Source organism: Petaurus breviceps, unplaced genomic scaffold (assembly GCF_028583685.1).
Source record: "Petaurus breviceps papuanus isolate PSGF00001 unplaced genomic scaffold, PetGlider_PUasm1.0 180, whole genome shotgun sequence".
NCBI lineage: Eukaryota > Metazoa > Chordata > Mammalia > Diprotodontia > Petauridae > Petaurus > Petaurus breviceps.
In genome coordinates, this window is record NW_027185782.1 from 1,684,689 (window position 1) to 1,701,054 (window position 16,366).

Sequence of the window (16,366 nt, forward strand, 5' to 3'; positions counted from 1 at the left end):
TTGCACTTGGGACTTAAGCCATGTGTCAGCACTGGCCTCCCAGGAAGACAGAGTAAGGTGGGCATTGTCTGCCTGACCAGCGAGAATTTTAATTCTACCAATGCTGATTCAGCATTTATTAGTCATTTGTGTTCATTCAGAGCCCAATGCTTGACTCGGGAAAGAGGAGGCAGCAATTAATAACACATGGTCCTTGTCCTCATAATCTGCCTTCTGAAGAGGGCACGGCTAGTAGGATATGACTTATACACAAATAACCATAATAGATCCTAAATGCATTAGGGGAGAAGAGTCCTGGCCCAGTGAAGTCTGAGGAAAGACAGACAATTTTAGTAAATCATTCAGTAAATGAATGTAATACCTAAGCTCTAATGGACTGAAAAACTTGAGTACAGATCTGGTAATGGCTTTGTGCTCCAAGGCAGGCCTAGCTCAGTGCAGTAGCTCCTCAGGACAAAATAAACCGTTGATGGTGGGAACTGTATTTGTTGTTTGGTCACAGTAAAGCCTAAGGCCTGGAGAGCAGGGTGGGGTATTGGAATCAGTGTTGGGAGCACCCTTAATAACATTTTGGCTCATTGACTTTTGTGTTGACCTAGCACCTGCCAGCAGTACCCAGGTTCATCAGGCATGCTCCCTGGCCAGGAAGAACACACACAAAAAGATAACAAACAGATGAAGAGTTATGATAAAAGTCAAAACAGCAGGACAAAAGAATAGAGCGATAGCTAAAGGCTGGATTGGGTCCAGAAATATTTACAGGGGATGTAGAGCTGCATCTACTCAGGCTTTGGTTGGGAGGTAACATGATAGGAGGGAGCACAGAGGGCTTTGAGTCAGGAGGCCTGAATTTGGGCCCTGGCTCTACCATTTACTAGTTGTGGGGTCTTGGCCAGATCAGTTGGCCTCTCTGAACTGAATGAGGGATTCAAAGCCTGGATGACACCCTGGATGATACCCAAGGAGAAGAGGAGAAGGGACCTTCTGAGATTGGTGCATGGGTTGGAGTCAGAGAGCAGTGGCGTAGGTAGCGGTCCACAGGTGGCGGGAGTGCTCAGGCTACGTTTGTGGGACATGGAGTGAGCCTTGATGGAGCGAAGGCTACATGTTGGAGAGTACTGGGAGATGGGTCACAGTCAGGGGTGTGACCATCTTGGTTTAGAATGTACCAGGGCTCCATTAGGAAGAGAAAGGGATCTCCACTGGTTTTTGTGACTTCTGAAGGTTCCCCTTGGCCAACATCCCAAAACATGTCATGATGATCTATTTAATGGTGTTCCTTCTTTGCCCCACTATAGGTACAACTAGTTAACAACTCTTTCAAAGGCATTAAATATTTGAGGCTGAACACATTAGCATCTCTTGGCTATGCTGTGGTGGTGATCGATGGCCGAGGCTCTTGTCAGCGAGGACTCCAGTTTGAAGGGGCTCTTAAAAACCAAATGGTAAGTGTTTTTTTCAGTCTCTTCCTGAGTGATAGGCCTATGATGGGTTTCTTTGGGGACATTTTCCTGGGAGGATAGTTTTGTCTTTCCCACCACACTGTCCCTTTGTCAGAAACTGACTACAGGACTGCTTGGACCCCTTATGGCATTTCTTAATTTAAAAAGTCAAAAATTACCGGTTAAGTGTTTTCTGTGTGTCTGGCATCGTGCTAAGCACCGAGGATGCAACGAAAGGCAAAAGGAGACTCTGCCCTCGAGGAATTCCCAGTCTGATGGTGGGGACACTGTGCAGGCTTGTGTAAATGTATCTAGCTGTCAATGTCTAGGGAGTCTCAGAGGGAAGGCACTAGTATTAAAGGAGCCGGGGACAGGCTTCTCACTGAAGGCAGAACAACAAAGCCTGTCACTTGATCGATAAGCATTTAATGAGCAGCTCTGCTAGACACTTTGGGGCCCTGAGCTCACCTTCTAGTCAAAGAGAGACAATTAAAATAAAAAAGCATTAGCAGTCTAAGGCTGAATCTGACCAGGGACCCAAAGACTAATGTGGCCATTAAGAGCTCGAGGTGGTCAGAAGAAAGGGAAAATGCAAACTGTTAACGTCTATGGGGTCGGGATTGGGAGCTAGAAGGCCTACGTTAGAGTCTTGGCTGCTGCCTGGTCCTGGGCACATAAGGTCTGCCTTTTTGGTCTCAGGTGCCTCCTCTATAAGACAGGGATGTTGAATCAGATGCTGTCTAACATCCTCTTGGCTCTACGGTGCTGGGTAGCACTTCTTGGTTTACAAAGCACATTATGCACTATCTTCTTTGAACCTAAAAACTATCCTGGGAGGTCAGCCATGCAAGTGTTCTATCTACCCATTCTAGAGATCAGGATACTGATGCTCAGGCAATGTTAAGCAGAAGGCCGTATGGCTAGAAAGCCACAGAGTCAGGACTTGAACAAAGAGTTCTCTAGTCTGAATCTGGCCTCATTTCTACTGTACTACGTTATGAAGGAAGGCTTCTGGAGAAGGGTTGGACCTGAGTTGCATAGGCCACCAGCAGGGAATCCAGATTCCCTTGGCCTTTTGGCAGTCTGTCCAGCTGGTTCGGAGGGTCTGTGTCCATGCCCATTGACCTTGGCCAGCTAGCTGAATCAGATCTGCTGACTCTTCTTTCTCTGTTCTCTAGGGTCAGGTAGAAATAGAGGACCAGGTGGAAGGTTTGCATTTTGTGGCAGAGAAGTACGGGTTCATTGACCTGAGTCGAGTCGCCATCCACGGCTGGTCTTATGGGGGCTTCCTTTCCCTCATGGGGCTGATTCACAAGCCCCACGTGTTTAAGGTGAGTGCCCCCCAGGCTGGTTGCGGGCCCTGCCCTGCCCTTCTGTGCTGCTGTGCGTGAACTCAGTGTGCTGGGGACGGAACGTGGGCAGCTCCCGTGCCAGCGAGGTGGTCGTGCTACTTGGCTGTTTCTCCCTGCAGCAGTATTATGGGGAAGAGCCCTCTTTCCTCATTGCCCTTCACTGCTGATCCACGAACCCGCATCCGGCTTCACAAAACCCATCAGCAACTTTGTGTTTAAAGCTGAACCCGGGACTCCAGCCTCAGATGGGCAGAGGTGGGGAATGGTGTGGAGAGGAGTTGGGTGAGGGGTCATTAGGCCTGTGGAGGTGGCTGGGGTTGGGGGATGAGAACACCTCAAACAAAGAAATACTAAATAGTGGGGATTTGGCTGCTGGGAGGGCCTCAAAAGCCGACCATCTGAGGGCCCCCAACTTCCTCCCCACCAGCCCACTGATGTGCACAAAGTCAAACTTTATGAAAACTCTATTCCTTTGAGTCTCTTGAGTTTAGAGTGGGGGCCAGCAGATTGTTTTGTGTGTTGGGTTTGGATGACCTTAGCTTCTTGTGTTCTTGCCCATCTCTTGTTTGCCAGGTCGCCATTGCAGGTGCCCCCGTCACAGTGTGGATGGCCTATGATACTGGATATACAGAGCGGTACATGGATGTCCCAGAGAACAACCAGCAGGGTTATGAGGCAGGCTCTGTGGCATTGCATGTGGAGAAGCTGCCTAATGAGTAAGTTAGAACGCCCCTCTGGAATGCTTGGCAGTGGGACGCCACCATGATTTGCCCTACTTTTCCTCCCCTGCACCTCTAAGTGAGGAGTCCTTAACTCATGGGGGGGTCACGGACCCTCTGGCAGCCTAGTGAAGCCTGGACCTCTCAGAATCATGTTTCTAAGTGCAGAAATAAAATGCATAGCATTGCAGGGGACACCAGTTACGGAGAAATGCACTCATCAGAATGCTTTAAAAGCCAGTTCGTAAGCCCTGGGTGCGGAGCCCCGAGTCTGCACAGAATCTCTGCTTCAGCCATCCTGGTCAAGCTGCTTTGGGATTTTAATCATGCTGGTCTCGTTGGCCAGGATGGTCACCCCTGCTCTCCCTGTCTCCTTCCACCTAAGCACCACCTACCTATCGAGATGTGCTGCACAACCCAGTGCAGAATGCCTGTTTCTCTGTGAAGCCTTTCCTGATTCTTGCTCTCCCAGTCCTCCAGACCTAAGTGACTTCACTGTCCCAGAGTTCCCAATGTCTCGACCCTTCATTCTCGGCCTCACTTTCCTCATCTGTAAAATGAGGCCATTAGACTAGATTACCTCTGACCGGTATGGGGCATTGTACATAGTCAGCCGATGCCCAGTAAGTTCTCGTTAATAATTAGAACTCTGAGTTGTCTTGAAGTTATTTGGTGACTTCCTCATAACAGCCCTGGGAGGAGGTCAGAGGAATAGCAGCACCTCCATTTTGAGGAGAGCTGGCCCTGTAGATTCATGTGGAGAACCCCTGGGATGGAAATTCCCTGTCTCAGCGCAAATGGGCAGCTTGCCTGTAACTCACCCAGGTGGTGGTCTGTGTCAGAAGCAGGTCTGAGTCCCGGCTCGTTCTTTGACACTCTGCTGCCTCACCCTCCATTTTGCAGATGAGGAATCTCGGGCACAGGAAGGCCAGGTGATCTGCCCTTCACTGAGTCACACAGTAAGTGTCCGAACTGGGATAGGACCCCGGGCTCTCCTGGCCCCTCTGCCAGACTCAGTGTGTCAGGTTCCCATTAGATTCTCACATGCTTGTTTCCATCAGAACCTCCTTCCTCCCTTGTGTTTGGTCACTTATCCCCCCCTTCTTTAGATCAGCAGCTGGTTTCTCTTCCTCATCCTCCTCTCTTTGCTTGAACCTCCTTAGTGAACACTTCTTGACCATCAACACTAGTGCCCCCAAAGACCTGGCATGCTAAGGGCTCTCTGTTCCTGGTGGTACTAGGGAGAGAAGCCTTTAGCTCCTAGGCATAAACATGTATCCAGGACAGGGTGTACCAGTTGGTACCTGGGTATGTACCCTAATTTCTTAAAAAATGTTTGGTATTTTGTTTCTTATTGTTAAAGTGTATATTTTAAAAGTAAGCTTTAGTTAATTAAGTGTGGGTTTCTTTAGTTTGATGAATAAAGATATCTTTATGATAGGTAATTCAATAAATGTTCTTAAAACTTCTTTTTAATTCCCTGGGTGCTGGCTGGGAGAAGTACTTGGGTTCTAGCCCCAAGGTAAGGCCATTATTCTGTCCCCTTGTCCAGAGGGTCTCATCCACATCTTCTTTTCTAGGCCAAATCGCTTGTTGATCCTCCATGGTTTCCTGGATGAAAATGTGCACTTTTTCCACACAAACTTCCTCGTTTCCCAGCTGATCCGAGCTGGAAAACCCTACCAGCTGCAGGTGGGTGTGGGCTGGTGAACATTTCCCCCATGATTTGGGGAGGCTTCTGGATAGGGCTGGGGTAGGGCCTAGGGGCCAAAGCTTACTCAGTATATCATAGGGTGTCAGAGTTGGAAGAGCCAGTGGAAGGCCTTGTCACAGGCCTTATATTTCACAAGTGAGAACTCTGTGCGGCCTGCAGAGCTACAGTGATGTGCCCAACGGCAGAGCTGAGATGGGGACTTGTGTCCTCAGTCCATATACAGAGCTCTCCCCACTGCCAGCAGGCTCAGAGCGGGGGACTCCAGCTGTGGGCCATTCCCCAGGGAGTGGAGATGAGGTCATTCCTCAAGGACCTTCCAGCTCTAAATCCTCTCATCCTGGGACTGAGCAAGGACAGGCAGAGTGGGTAGGGAGGGCAAGAGGGCAGACTGCTGCTTGTAGAGGAACAGCTGCCATTTCTGAAAGGCTTTCAGCTTAGTTAGCTCTGAGAAGGAGGGAATACACCCCCATTTTACCTATGAGAAAGCTAAGGCTTAGAGAGGTCAAGTGGCCATAGATCTAGAGAGTGGTGGAGCCAGTGTTTTGTAAGAACTGTTAGAGGAAATCAGGGGACTTCACTAAATAAAATCCTGAGATCAGGGCAGCTAGGTGGCACAGTGAATAGAGCACCAGCCATGGAATCAGGAGGATCCGAGTTCAAATCCGGCTTAACACTCAGACACTTAACACTTACTAGCTGTGTGATCTTGGATAAAAAATCCTGGGGGGGGGGGGGGGGGGCGTTGAGTCAGGACTGCTGAGGGTCACATGCTGAGTTGAAGATTCCCTTTGTCTCCTAGCTGTGCTCCTTCCTCACAGCAAAGGCTGTAGGGTTGCTGCATTTGCATTTTAAATGGAGACTTGAGGATGGGCAAGCCTTTGGTGACAGAATGGGGTATGGTGTTGCTACTGGTATTTTGTGGTAGGGAGTCACTGCTCCATAAAGAGAAGTCTGTGGAGAGGAAGGAGCCTGTCCCTCTGTTTTACTTCCTTCCTCTTTTCCTGGTTACCTTCCCTTTCCCTTCCCACCTCCTGTACCCCCCTAGGCTTCACCAGGTCCCTTATGCTACAGCCATTCCCTCAGGGGAGTTGTGCCCAGGCAGTTGGCATTACCTATTCACCCTGTTCTTGAAGAAGAGCCCACATGCACTCACAGAATGAAAAATAGTAATAGTTCCCATTGATAGAAGGCTTTAAGGTTTATAGAGTAAATTGTTTTTCAGGTTTTTTCTGGTTTTTTTTATTTTTTTAATTTATTTTTAGTTTTCAGCCTTCATTTCCATAAGATTTTGAGTTACAAATTTTCTCCCCCTCTTTCACCTAGCCCCCATCCCAAGATAGCGAGCCTACTGACTACCTCTTTCCCTAGTCTGCTCTCTATTATATTCTTCCTCATTCTCCCTATAGAGTAAATTTTTAAAATTTAATTTTTAAATTTTTTAAAAAAAGGCTTTATTTTTTAATAAATGGAGTCATGGTATGCCTCCTGTGTCCTTGGGCTGAGTGGGTACGACTAGTTACTTCACATTCACCTGCTGGCATCTCCATTAGCATGACTGAGGATGCCCTGGAGTCCTTATGCCCAGGCAGAGTTGGGGAATCAATCATTCACATTTCTATTAGTTTTTCTGGTTATGGAGCTCTTCTGTGCTTATTCTTTCTTTTGATCCTCACAAGAACAAGAGGGAGCTGGTCAGTTATTCTGGTTGGCAGGTGAGGCAACAGAAGTTTAGACGGGTCAGGGGACTTGGCCAAGATCACACCTCTGATAAGTAGTGAGCCCAGGTTCTCTGACCCCTACACCCCTCTGCTGCTCATAGTATGACTTGAGGTGTGGCAGGAAGACAGCCCTGCCCAAGTAATCCTCCTCTCACCCTCACTCCTTATAAAATATATGTTGGTAGCCTGAAATTCTGCAATTTGAGATTCATTTCTTAAGATAGACAGCCACAGGAAGCATTTATTAGTCACAGAATCTCAGCATTGAGGAGGACCTCAGTGGCTGCTTACCTCAACTCATAGCTGAACAATCTTCTCTACAACACACTCAACAAATGGTCATCCAGTTTTTGCTTGAGGATCAATTGCATTGGGAAAGTCCCTTTCCTCCGGAGCAGTTTGTTCTCTTTTTGGGGCTGATTTTTAGGGAAACTTCCTTAAAACAGTCATTTACTCTTTAGTGTGCATTCACTTATCAGCTTCCCTACTCACCCGCAATGATACCCAAAAGCAGATTTTGCTAGTAGGGAGGGTGGAGAACTAGAGGAATCTGGGCCCTTCAGGATAGGAGACTGGAAGGAGAAGAGTCCTGAAGAATGGTGTGGGTGGTGTGTCCTGGACTTTGTGCTTCATAGGGGTAGGGAGCAAGGCTGATGTAATCAGAGAGATCTCTGTTCTTTGTCTTGGTGCTAAGAGTTCCTCTTCCATCCATCCCTTTGTCGGGTTGGTGCCCAGAGACAGATATTAGCAAGTACAGTAATGAGCTCCTTCTGTCTCCCACACAGATCTACCCCAATGAGAGACACAGTATTCGCTGCCCCGAGTCAGGAGAGCACTACGAAATCACACTGCTGCACTTTCTACAAGAATACCTCTGAGCACACGGTCTTGGCCAGACCCATGGAACACTGACAGCTCACCTCTGACCCCTAATAGCCTTCTTATCCAGAGCACAAATGGCCAGCGGCCCACCTCCTGGCTCCCCATAGCCTGGCCTGAGCATGGGGAAGGGGCCAAGGATGCTTGGAATGGTGCCTCCTCCCTTGACTCACCCCTGTGGAATTGCTCTCCATTGCCAGCTGATGCTTGTCATTTTTTTAACGTCCCTCTATTTTGGCTCCCACTTCTTTGATCCCAGGACTAAAAGACAGTGGCCAGTCTCCACCAAGGCTCTCTTTCTGCATCTTCCTCCTACTGGTTTTATGGCTGTCTGGTGGGGAATAGGCTAAAGGGCCATGACGCAGCTGGAGTTTGTCCTGGTTAGGTGGGGATGGGGGAGGAGCACCCAGAGCTGAGATGAGTGAATTAGGAAAGTGGCCTTAAGACAGGAGGCTGTGGCTTCCAGACTGGGCCACCTGCTTCTGGTCCCTGAAAGAAACAATAGCATAGGAGTGGATGTCTGGGACCTAGGCATATGGTCTTTTCCTCCTCCATACTTTGGTTTCTTTATGATTGGAGCTTTCACATATGATTGGGCAGCCTGAGAGATTTATCTGGGGCTATTTGAGGGGGCAGCCCAGCTGCTTGGGGCTGTTAGGATGGCTCAGAGCACACACTCTTCTCCTGTACCCCAGAATGGGCAGAATAGGGCCAGCAGGTATCTTGGCCTCTGGATGGGTCATCCATCTAGGGGCTACAGGAGTGGCATCCAGGATTTTTTCCTAAATGAAATGAAATGAATATTTATGTTTCTTGTCCTGTTTCCTCTCTGGTTCTTCTCCATCATCCTTTCCCCTCCCCCTTCCCCAACACCGTTCCCTGAGCTTTCAGGCATGCACTGAAATATTTGCTGTGCTTCAGTTCTCTGCAGGTCAGTGACTGTTATCCCTTGCCATCTCTCCTGCAATGCATCTCTGTTCACCTAGCTCATGTGAATCACGAGTCTGGGGTTGGGAATTAGAACCATCCCACCTCAGGGTAATCCCTTCCTTCCTTCCCCACCTTCCTTCCCAGCCAAGAGTTCCGCCAGGGGCGTTAAAGAAAAGTAAACGAACCACATCTACTTTGCCCGAGTATTTTAAGTGCGTATTATGAAAAGAAAATATTTTTGTGGATTCTTATTCTTTTATAATTATGAGTGTAAGACGTAGCAACTCATTAAAAATATTACAAATGGCAGCCTAGTATCTGGTGGAGTGTTCTTTGAAGTGAAGATTCAGGCGGGTCAGGCCTCTCAATGTAACTGGAAGGAGTGGGGTATATGTGAGCAGATTTGGGAGGAGAACCCCAGCCTGAGCCCTTGCCAAACTGGGAGGAAGGAACGTTGCAATTGTAGTCAAAGGGACTAGAGCTAAATTAGAGTATTTCCTTTGTGACCCTAGGAAAGTCACTTAACATTCACTCTCTGGGTCTCCACTTCTGCCTCTAGAATGAGGGGGCTGGACTAAATGGTGCAAAGGTTCTGTCCAGTCTGAGAACCTATGAATTATGAATAGTCAGTGAGAGATGTTGGTTACCGTGGTAGAGAGTGGCCCATCTCCTGATTCGATGAGGATGGTACTTTTGCAAGGGAACAGACTCTTCTTGTTAAAGAAAGTAACACCTACTCAGACTTGTGCGATCTAGAGAATTTGCTGCCTCCATCTGTGAACTCTGTACAGTGCTGACTAACCTTACTGACCTTCAAACCAACAGTGCCTTTGATAAAGTTTTCAGAAGGGCAAATTCTTATTCCCTGTTCCTTGTGCTTCCTACACATAGGAGTGAACTGGAGGCCGGAGAATCTCAGAGCTGTAAGAGATGGCAGAGGTCACATTAACGAGCCTTCTCATTTTACAGATGAGGACATGGGCCCAGAGAGGGGAGATGTGAGGGACTCTCCAGATCACACTGCCATTAATAAGAAGAGTCAGGATTTGACTCCACACTGTTGGAAGGCAGGAATGACCCTATGGTACAAGCTTTTCATTCTACAGTCATTCTACCTGCCCTGTGAACCACAGAACAAAATGGGCATGGCTTAACCTGTTAGACATTTATAACAATAATTTGCCGTAACTGGGTTTTACTGTAATTTTCACTTAATCATTTATAATAGCAATAGATGGAGGCAGTTGTCTTCCAGACATCAAACTTCTAAAGGTAATCACACACTTGAGTCACCGATTAGGTTAAATTGTGGGGAAAGGGAAGAGTGGTGGGCCCCAAGTGTTTTTTGAGACCAGAGTTCTAATCCTGACGCTGTCACCAACTCACTATGTAACTGAGGCAGGATTCTAACTCAGTCAAGTCAAACCACCCCCACCACCTTAACAGCCATCTTTCCTTATACCCCTATGGAGACAACAGCCCAGGACCATGAACCTTTGAAAATTCACGGCCCTGACCTACCAGACTTTCTTCCAGCCCAGCCCCATGGGCGTCATTGAGGGAAGAAACTGGAAAAAAGGCCCATCTTCCTCACTGCCACTGATAGGCATATAGACGAGGACCCTAAGAGTGGCAGCACCGTTGTCCCCCCATACCATGCCCTGCCCCCTATCTCTCTCGGACTCAGCCTTGGGAATCACAAGACTTCCAGTGCAGCATACTGCAGCTTGGCAACTAAGTGTTCCTTCCGGTGCTACAAGACCCAGGAAAGAAAGCTCTTGTCGCCAAAGCCCTTGGTGCTGCCCAGTGGTTAAGCATCAGACAGTGGCATGATTTTTACCCGTGGAAATGACCTAAAAGAAGAGGCATTAGCCTCTGCTTTGGGGCTGCACCCTAAGGAGCGTGGGCTTTTCCATGTGACTTCCGTTATGTGTTCTCTCCTCCATTAGAGTGTGAGCTCCATGAGGGCAGGGCCTATCTTACTTTCCTATTTGTATCTCCAGTACTTAGCTTTGCATATAGCAAGCGCTTAATAAATGCTTTATTCATGCATTCATCATATGACCTTGAGCTAGTTTTTTCCCCTCTCTGATCTTCAGGCTCTTTTTCTGTAAAAAAACCAAAAACAAAAAGCTGTTCCCTTGGGTCCCCTCCATCTTCACAGTGAATATTTTCAGAATCTGTGCCTTAGTTGTAAGAGATTAGAGAATACGTCAGCTCCAACCATCCCCTGCCTTATCTTTCACCTCAGTTCATGAACAGACACCCACTAAGTGCTTTACTGCCAGACCCTTGCCTGGGTAATTCCAGGGAGACTGATGGGTAAGAGAGTTTGGTCTGGTTAAGGAGATGAAGGATGCAGAAGAAAAGTTCCAGGATTAAGTTTAAATTAAAGTTTAGATTAAAGGGTTAAGTAACAATGACAATAGACCAAGAGATCATCAGTGATGGGATGGTAGGGCTAGACCTGAGAGGTTGTCTGCCTTGTTTTAGAGGTCTACCTCTCATTTTGCAGATGAGGGAGTTGGGGCCCAAAAATGAAGTCACATACTCCACACAGCTTCTGAGGGGCAGAATTCAAACCCAGAACCTCTGAAGCCAGATCACAAGGCAGCTTATGGCTAACACTTTGTGAGAGGGACACAGGAGTCTTGGCTGGGCACGTGTACTGGCTTTACTGGGACAGTCCTGTTGTCCAGAAAAGAAAGTGGGCATTTTAAGAGGCTTTGCAAAATTAATGTCCCTGTGTCAGACCTAGCCTCCCTTTCTGGTTCAGAAAGTCCCCATGCATGTAAGTGTATGAGGGATGGTGGGGTGAGAGAAGGAAGGAGAGGGAAGAAGCAGAAAAAAGGCTTCATTGAAGAGGCATTTGTAATTCTGAGTATTAAGGCCTAGGTAGGGAAGGGCAGGGCCTTCTCAGAGAGGAGAGAAGAAATTCTGCCCTTTCTGACTCACAGGCCATAACACAGACTCCTACCCCATTTGGAGGGCACTTTGTATGATCATGGTGAAGAAAGTGCTTTGTTAAAGTGGCGCTCTTACTCACTTCAGACATTTCCTATCTCACTCCCTATAGCAATTGCTCCAAACTTCTCACAAGCCCCCAAACTCTGTCTTCCCATCTTTGACTGAGGAAGTGAAGCCATCCCAACCACGTAAACGTCCTCATCTCTCCTAAGGCCCCTCTTACCCTCTCCTTCCTTGTTTTTGCCCCAGAATTCCCCCCCTTCCCATTTGTGCCCTTGATCCAGTAAAATGTAAGCTCTTAGAGGGCACAGAGGATGCCTAGCATAGAGACTTTACTGTAGGAATTTAATGGAATTGGCCTCATTCGTCTCCTCCCAGGCCTTGCCTCTGGTTAATTCCCCTCCTCTCCCTTTTCTCCAATCTCTCCTTATGTAGTGGTTCCTTTCCTTTTATCTACTGATAGGTTCAGGTCTTTTCTTTCCTAACTTCCAAAAAAAAACCAAACCACCCTTCCATAGGCCCTGCTATCACCTCATTTTATAAAGCTTTCTCTCTTCCCCTTCACTGACCAGACTCTAGAAAAACCAATCTACATTTACTGCCTCCCTTTAATTAAACAAACACAGAAAGTGCTTCCTTTGTACTGAGGATACAAAAACAAAAACCAATCCCTGTCATCAAAGGATAATCAGCTAAGGTGTTGCAGTGGATACAGCTCTGGGCCTGGAGTCAGGAAGACCAGAGTTCAAATCCAGTCTCAGACATTTAATTAGCTGTGTGACTGTGGGCAAGTCACTTAACCCATGACTGCCTCTGCTGCCTCAACTACAAAATGATAATAGCATCTGTCTCCCAGGGTTGTTTTGAAGATCAAATGGGACAATATTTGTAAAGTACTTAGCACAGTACCTGGCTTGTTCCTTTCCCCCTCTTCACATTACCTCGTTACACCTTGTCCCTTGTCCTTTCACTGATTGTGCTAAGCCTCAATTGTAGATTACTCCCACAGTCCACCTTTGCACCAATTCATGTGTAGCAGAATGGAGCTGGAGAAAATCATGTAATTATTCTGAGTCTGTACAAATGTATGTTCCATCACCTCACCTGGAGTCCTCAGCATGGCAAGGCAATCCTTTTACATTTCCCCAACCAGTTCAATATACCACACACCACAGCAGTTAAAACAAACCTTTTCATTCTTCCTCAAGTCTTTCAAGGTACCCCCTGGTGCCACCCTCTCAGCTGGGGAATTCTTAATACTTCACAAAAGAAAAAAAAAAATGAGGCCATTTTTTTTTTTTTAAAGCAATCAGGGTTAAGTAACTTGCTCAAGGTTACATGGCCATTCTTATGAGCTCCCTTTTCTCCCATTCTCCTCATCTGGAATCAGATGCCTTCTTCAGCCATGTGAAGAGGTGCCCTTTTTCCTTGCCAAGGCAAACCCCTGCATATGCACCCTTGATCTCATCCCATCTTCAGAAGATTGCCCCCCACCATCTTCCCTGCTCTGGTTAATCTTCAGCCTCTTCCCAATCTACTGGCTGCCTACAGACACTTGCAAAGTCTCCTGTATTTCTAAAATACCCTCACTTGATCTGACTATCCCCACTATAATCCAACATCTCACCTCCCCTTCAAAATAATAGGGGGAAAATGTCTCACTTCCTCACCCTCACTCAGCTCTCTTCGATGTAGCTCTTGACCTCATAATTCAACAGAAAGCACTCTTGGCATAGTCACTAATGGTCTCCTCATTGCCAAATCTAATGGCCTTTTCTCAAACCTCATTCTTCTTGATCTCTCTGCAGCCTTTGGCACTGCTATGTCATCTTTTACTGAATATTTTCCTCTCTAGGTTTTCCTGACCCTGATCTTTCCTGGTTCTCTTCCTATAGGTCTGACCATTCCTTCTCAGTCTCCTTTGCTGGATAGTCACCTAAATCATTCCTGCTAACCATGGGTGTTCCCCCACCCCAAGGCTCTCTCCTGGGCATTTAAAGCCCTTCTCTTCTCCCCATCTCAGGTGATCTCATCAGCTTCCAAGGTTCAATTATCATCTTTATGTAAATACCAGATCAATATATCCAGCCCATGTCTCTCTCCTGAGTGCCAGTCTCTCCAAATTAATTGCCTTTGGACATCTTGAACTAGATGTCCCATAGACATCTCAAACTCAGTATGTCCAAAAAAGAACTCTATCTTTTCCCCCAAACCCTCCCCTCTTCTAAACTTGCCTACTACTATCAAGGGGACCATGATCCTCCTAGGCATTCATTCTCATAATCTCTACCATCCTCTACTCCTTACTCAAATTCACTTGAATCCAATTTATTGCCAAGTCTTGTCATTTCTACCTTCCCCACATCTTTCCATGTGGCCCCTTCTCTCCACTCACACAGGTGCCATCCTGATGCAGGCCTTCATCACCTCAAGCCTGGGCTATTTTAAATTGGTCTCCCTGCCTCAAATGTTTCCCCACTCCAACCCACCCTCCAGTCAGCTCGGTGATTTTTGTAAAGCCCAGTTCTGACAATGTCACCCTACTTAACAAATTCTAATGGTTCCCTATTACTTCCCAAATAAAATGATAAAAATACCCTATTGGGCATTTAAATCCCTTCACGACCTGTCCCCTTTTTACTTTCCAGTCTTGTTACACTTTATTCATTTCTGCAATCTAGCAATGCTAGCCTTCTTACTACATGACGGTCCATCCATCTCCCAACTCTGTGTCTTTTTACTAGCTGTCCCCCCCATGCTGGAAATGTTCTCCCCTCTCATGTCCACCTCCTGGCTTCCTTCAAGACATAACTCAAGTCCTACCTTCTGCTGGAAGCCGTTCTTGGTTACTCCCTGACCCCAGCGCTAGTGTCACCCCTTCTAGGTCATCTATCTTTTACACTGTATAGCAGCTGGGAGATAGTTAACTACACATTGCCTCCTCCTTGACGGGAGGGTCTGTGTTTTTACATTTCTTTGTATCTCCACAACCTAGCACAGTAGCTGGCATACAGTGAGCACTTAATCAATGCTCGTTGGCTGATGATGTCCAAAGTGGAACTTAGCACCTTTCCCCCTAAACCCATCCTCTTTTCTGGACTTTCCTATTTGTACCATCTTCCAATTTTACCCCAGTTCAAAACCTTATCTGTGCCTCTTCTTCCTTTGATCCTCCAGATTCAATTGGTCTATCAAGTCCTACAGGTATTACTGCCATGGTGTTTCTTGCATCCATCCTTTATTCACATGAATACCACCTAGTTGATGCCTTATTACCTCTGGTTTGGAATATTTCAGTAGCCTCATAACTAACCTCCCTGTGCCCACTCTATCCTCCATACAGCTAAGGCAGCTACTAGTTACAGGGGACAGAATGTTGGACTTGGGAGCCAGGAAGAACTACGTTTAAATCCTGCCTCAGATGCTTACTGGCTATGTAAAATTACTTTCCAGAATAGCCAAATCAGGGGTGGGGAACCTTTGGCTTCGAGGCCACATGTGGCCCTCTAGGTCTTTAAGTACAGCCCTTTGACTGAATCCAAACTTCACAGAACAAATCCTCTTAGTAAAAGGATTTGTTCTGTAAAATTTGGACTCAGTCAAAAGACTTCACCCTAGGACCTAGAAGGTCATGTGTTCCCCACCCCTGAACTAATTTACAGCTACACCAATCCTTCATCAATATGATTGTTTTCTTGAGCCCCTGCATCCAACATATCATATTATATAAATTTATTTATTTACATCAGTTTTGCCAATGGGATAATTTGAGGTGGAATCTCAAAAGTTACTTTAATTTGCATTTCTTTAATTATTAGTGGAGGCAGCTAGGTGATGCAATGGATGTGCTGGGACTCTGACCTCAGACCTTGCTAGGTGTGTGACCCTAGGCAAGTCACTTGACCCTGTTTGCCTCACTCTCCTCACCTGTAAAAATGAGCTGGAAAAGGAAATGGCAAATCACTCCAGTATCTTTGCTGAGAAAGCCTCAAACCCTAATTGGGTCACAAAGAGTCTGAAACAACTGAACAATGATGGTCATTTGGAGCATTTTTTTCACATGGTTATATATACTTTGGGTTTCTTCCCTTGAAAACTGCTTATTTCACATCCTTTGATCATTTGTCAGTTGGGCAATGGCTCCAATTCATTGTAAGCTTCTGGAGAGCAGGCTCTGTGTTTCATGCCCTTCATTTCAATCCAGTTTAACAATACTTGATTAAGCATGTAATATGTCTAAGACACTGTGCTTGGTTGCTGGGGAAACAGCTACAAAAATGAACTTCCTACTGCGAAGACACATGGCTTTAGAGCCCCAAGAGACCTTAGAAGTTCTGTTCCAATTCCAAAAGGCTGATGATGGAAAATGCTCTCCATATCCAGAGGAAGAACTATGGAATCTGAATGTACATCGAAGCAGGCTATTTTCACTTATTTTTGTTTTCTGTGGCTTTTCTCTTTTGTTCTGTTTCTTCTTTCACAATGACTAATGTGGAGATGTGCTTACATGATTGTACATGTATAATCTATATCAGATTGCTTGCCATCTTGGGAAAGGAGGATGGGAGAGGGAAAAAATTTGAAATCAAAAATCTTCTAAAAATATGAACGCTGAAAACTATCTTTACATATAATTGGAAAAAAT

General features: G+C 46.4%; 1 protein-coding gene across 3 annotated transcripts in view; it reads left to right on the forward strand.

Annotated features, from left to right (window-relative positions):
* DPP9 (dipeptidyl peptidase 9) overlaps positions 1 to 10,813 on the forward strand; it is a 53,180-nt gene extending 42,367 nt beyond the window's left edge. For all 3 annotated transcript variants that reach the window (XM_069086781.1, XM_069086782.1, XM_069086783.1), the window contains 5 exons: positions 1,299 to 1,445; positions 2,621 to 2,773; positions 3,368 to 3,510; positions 5,094 to 5,205; positions 7,731 to 10,813. In XM_069086781.1, the coding sequence (XP_068942882.1) occupies positions 1,299 to 1,445; positions 2,621 to 2,773; positions 3,368 to 3,510; positions 5,094 to 5,205; positions 7,731 to 7,823 (648 nt within the window). In that variant the 3' untranslated portion in view covers positions 7,824 to 10,813. The remainder of the gene's footprint in view (positions 1 to 1,298; positions 1,446 to 2,620; positions 2,774 to 3,367; positions 3,511 to 5,093; positions 5,206 to 7,730) is intronic.
* The last annotated feature ends 5,553 nt before the right edge of the window (positions 10,814 to 16,366 follow it).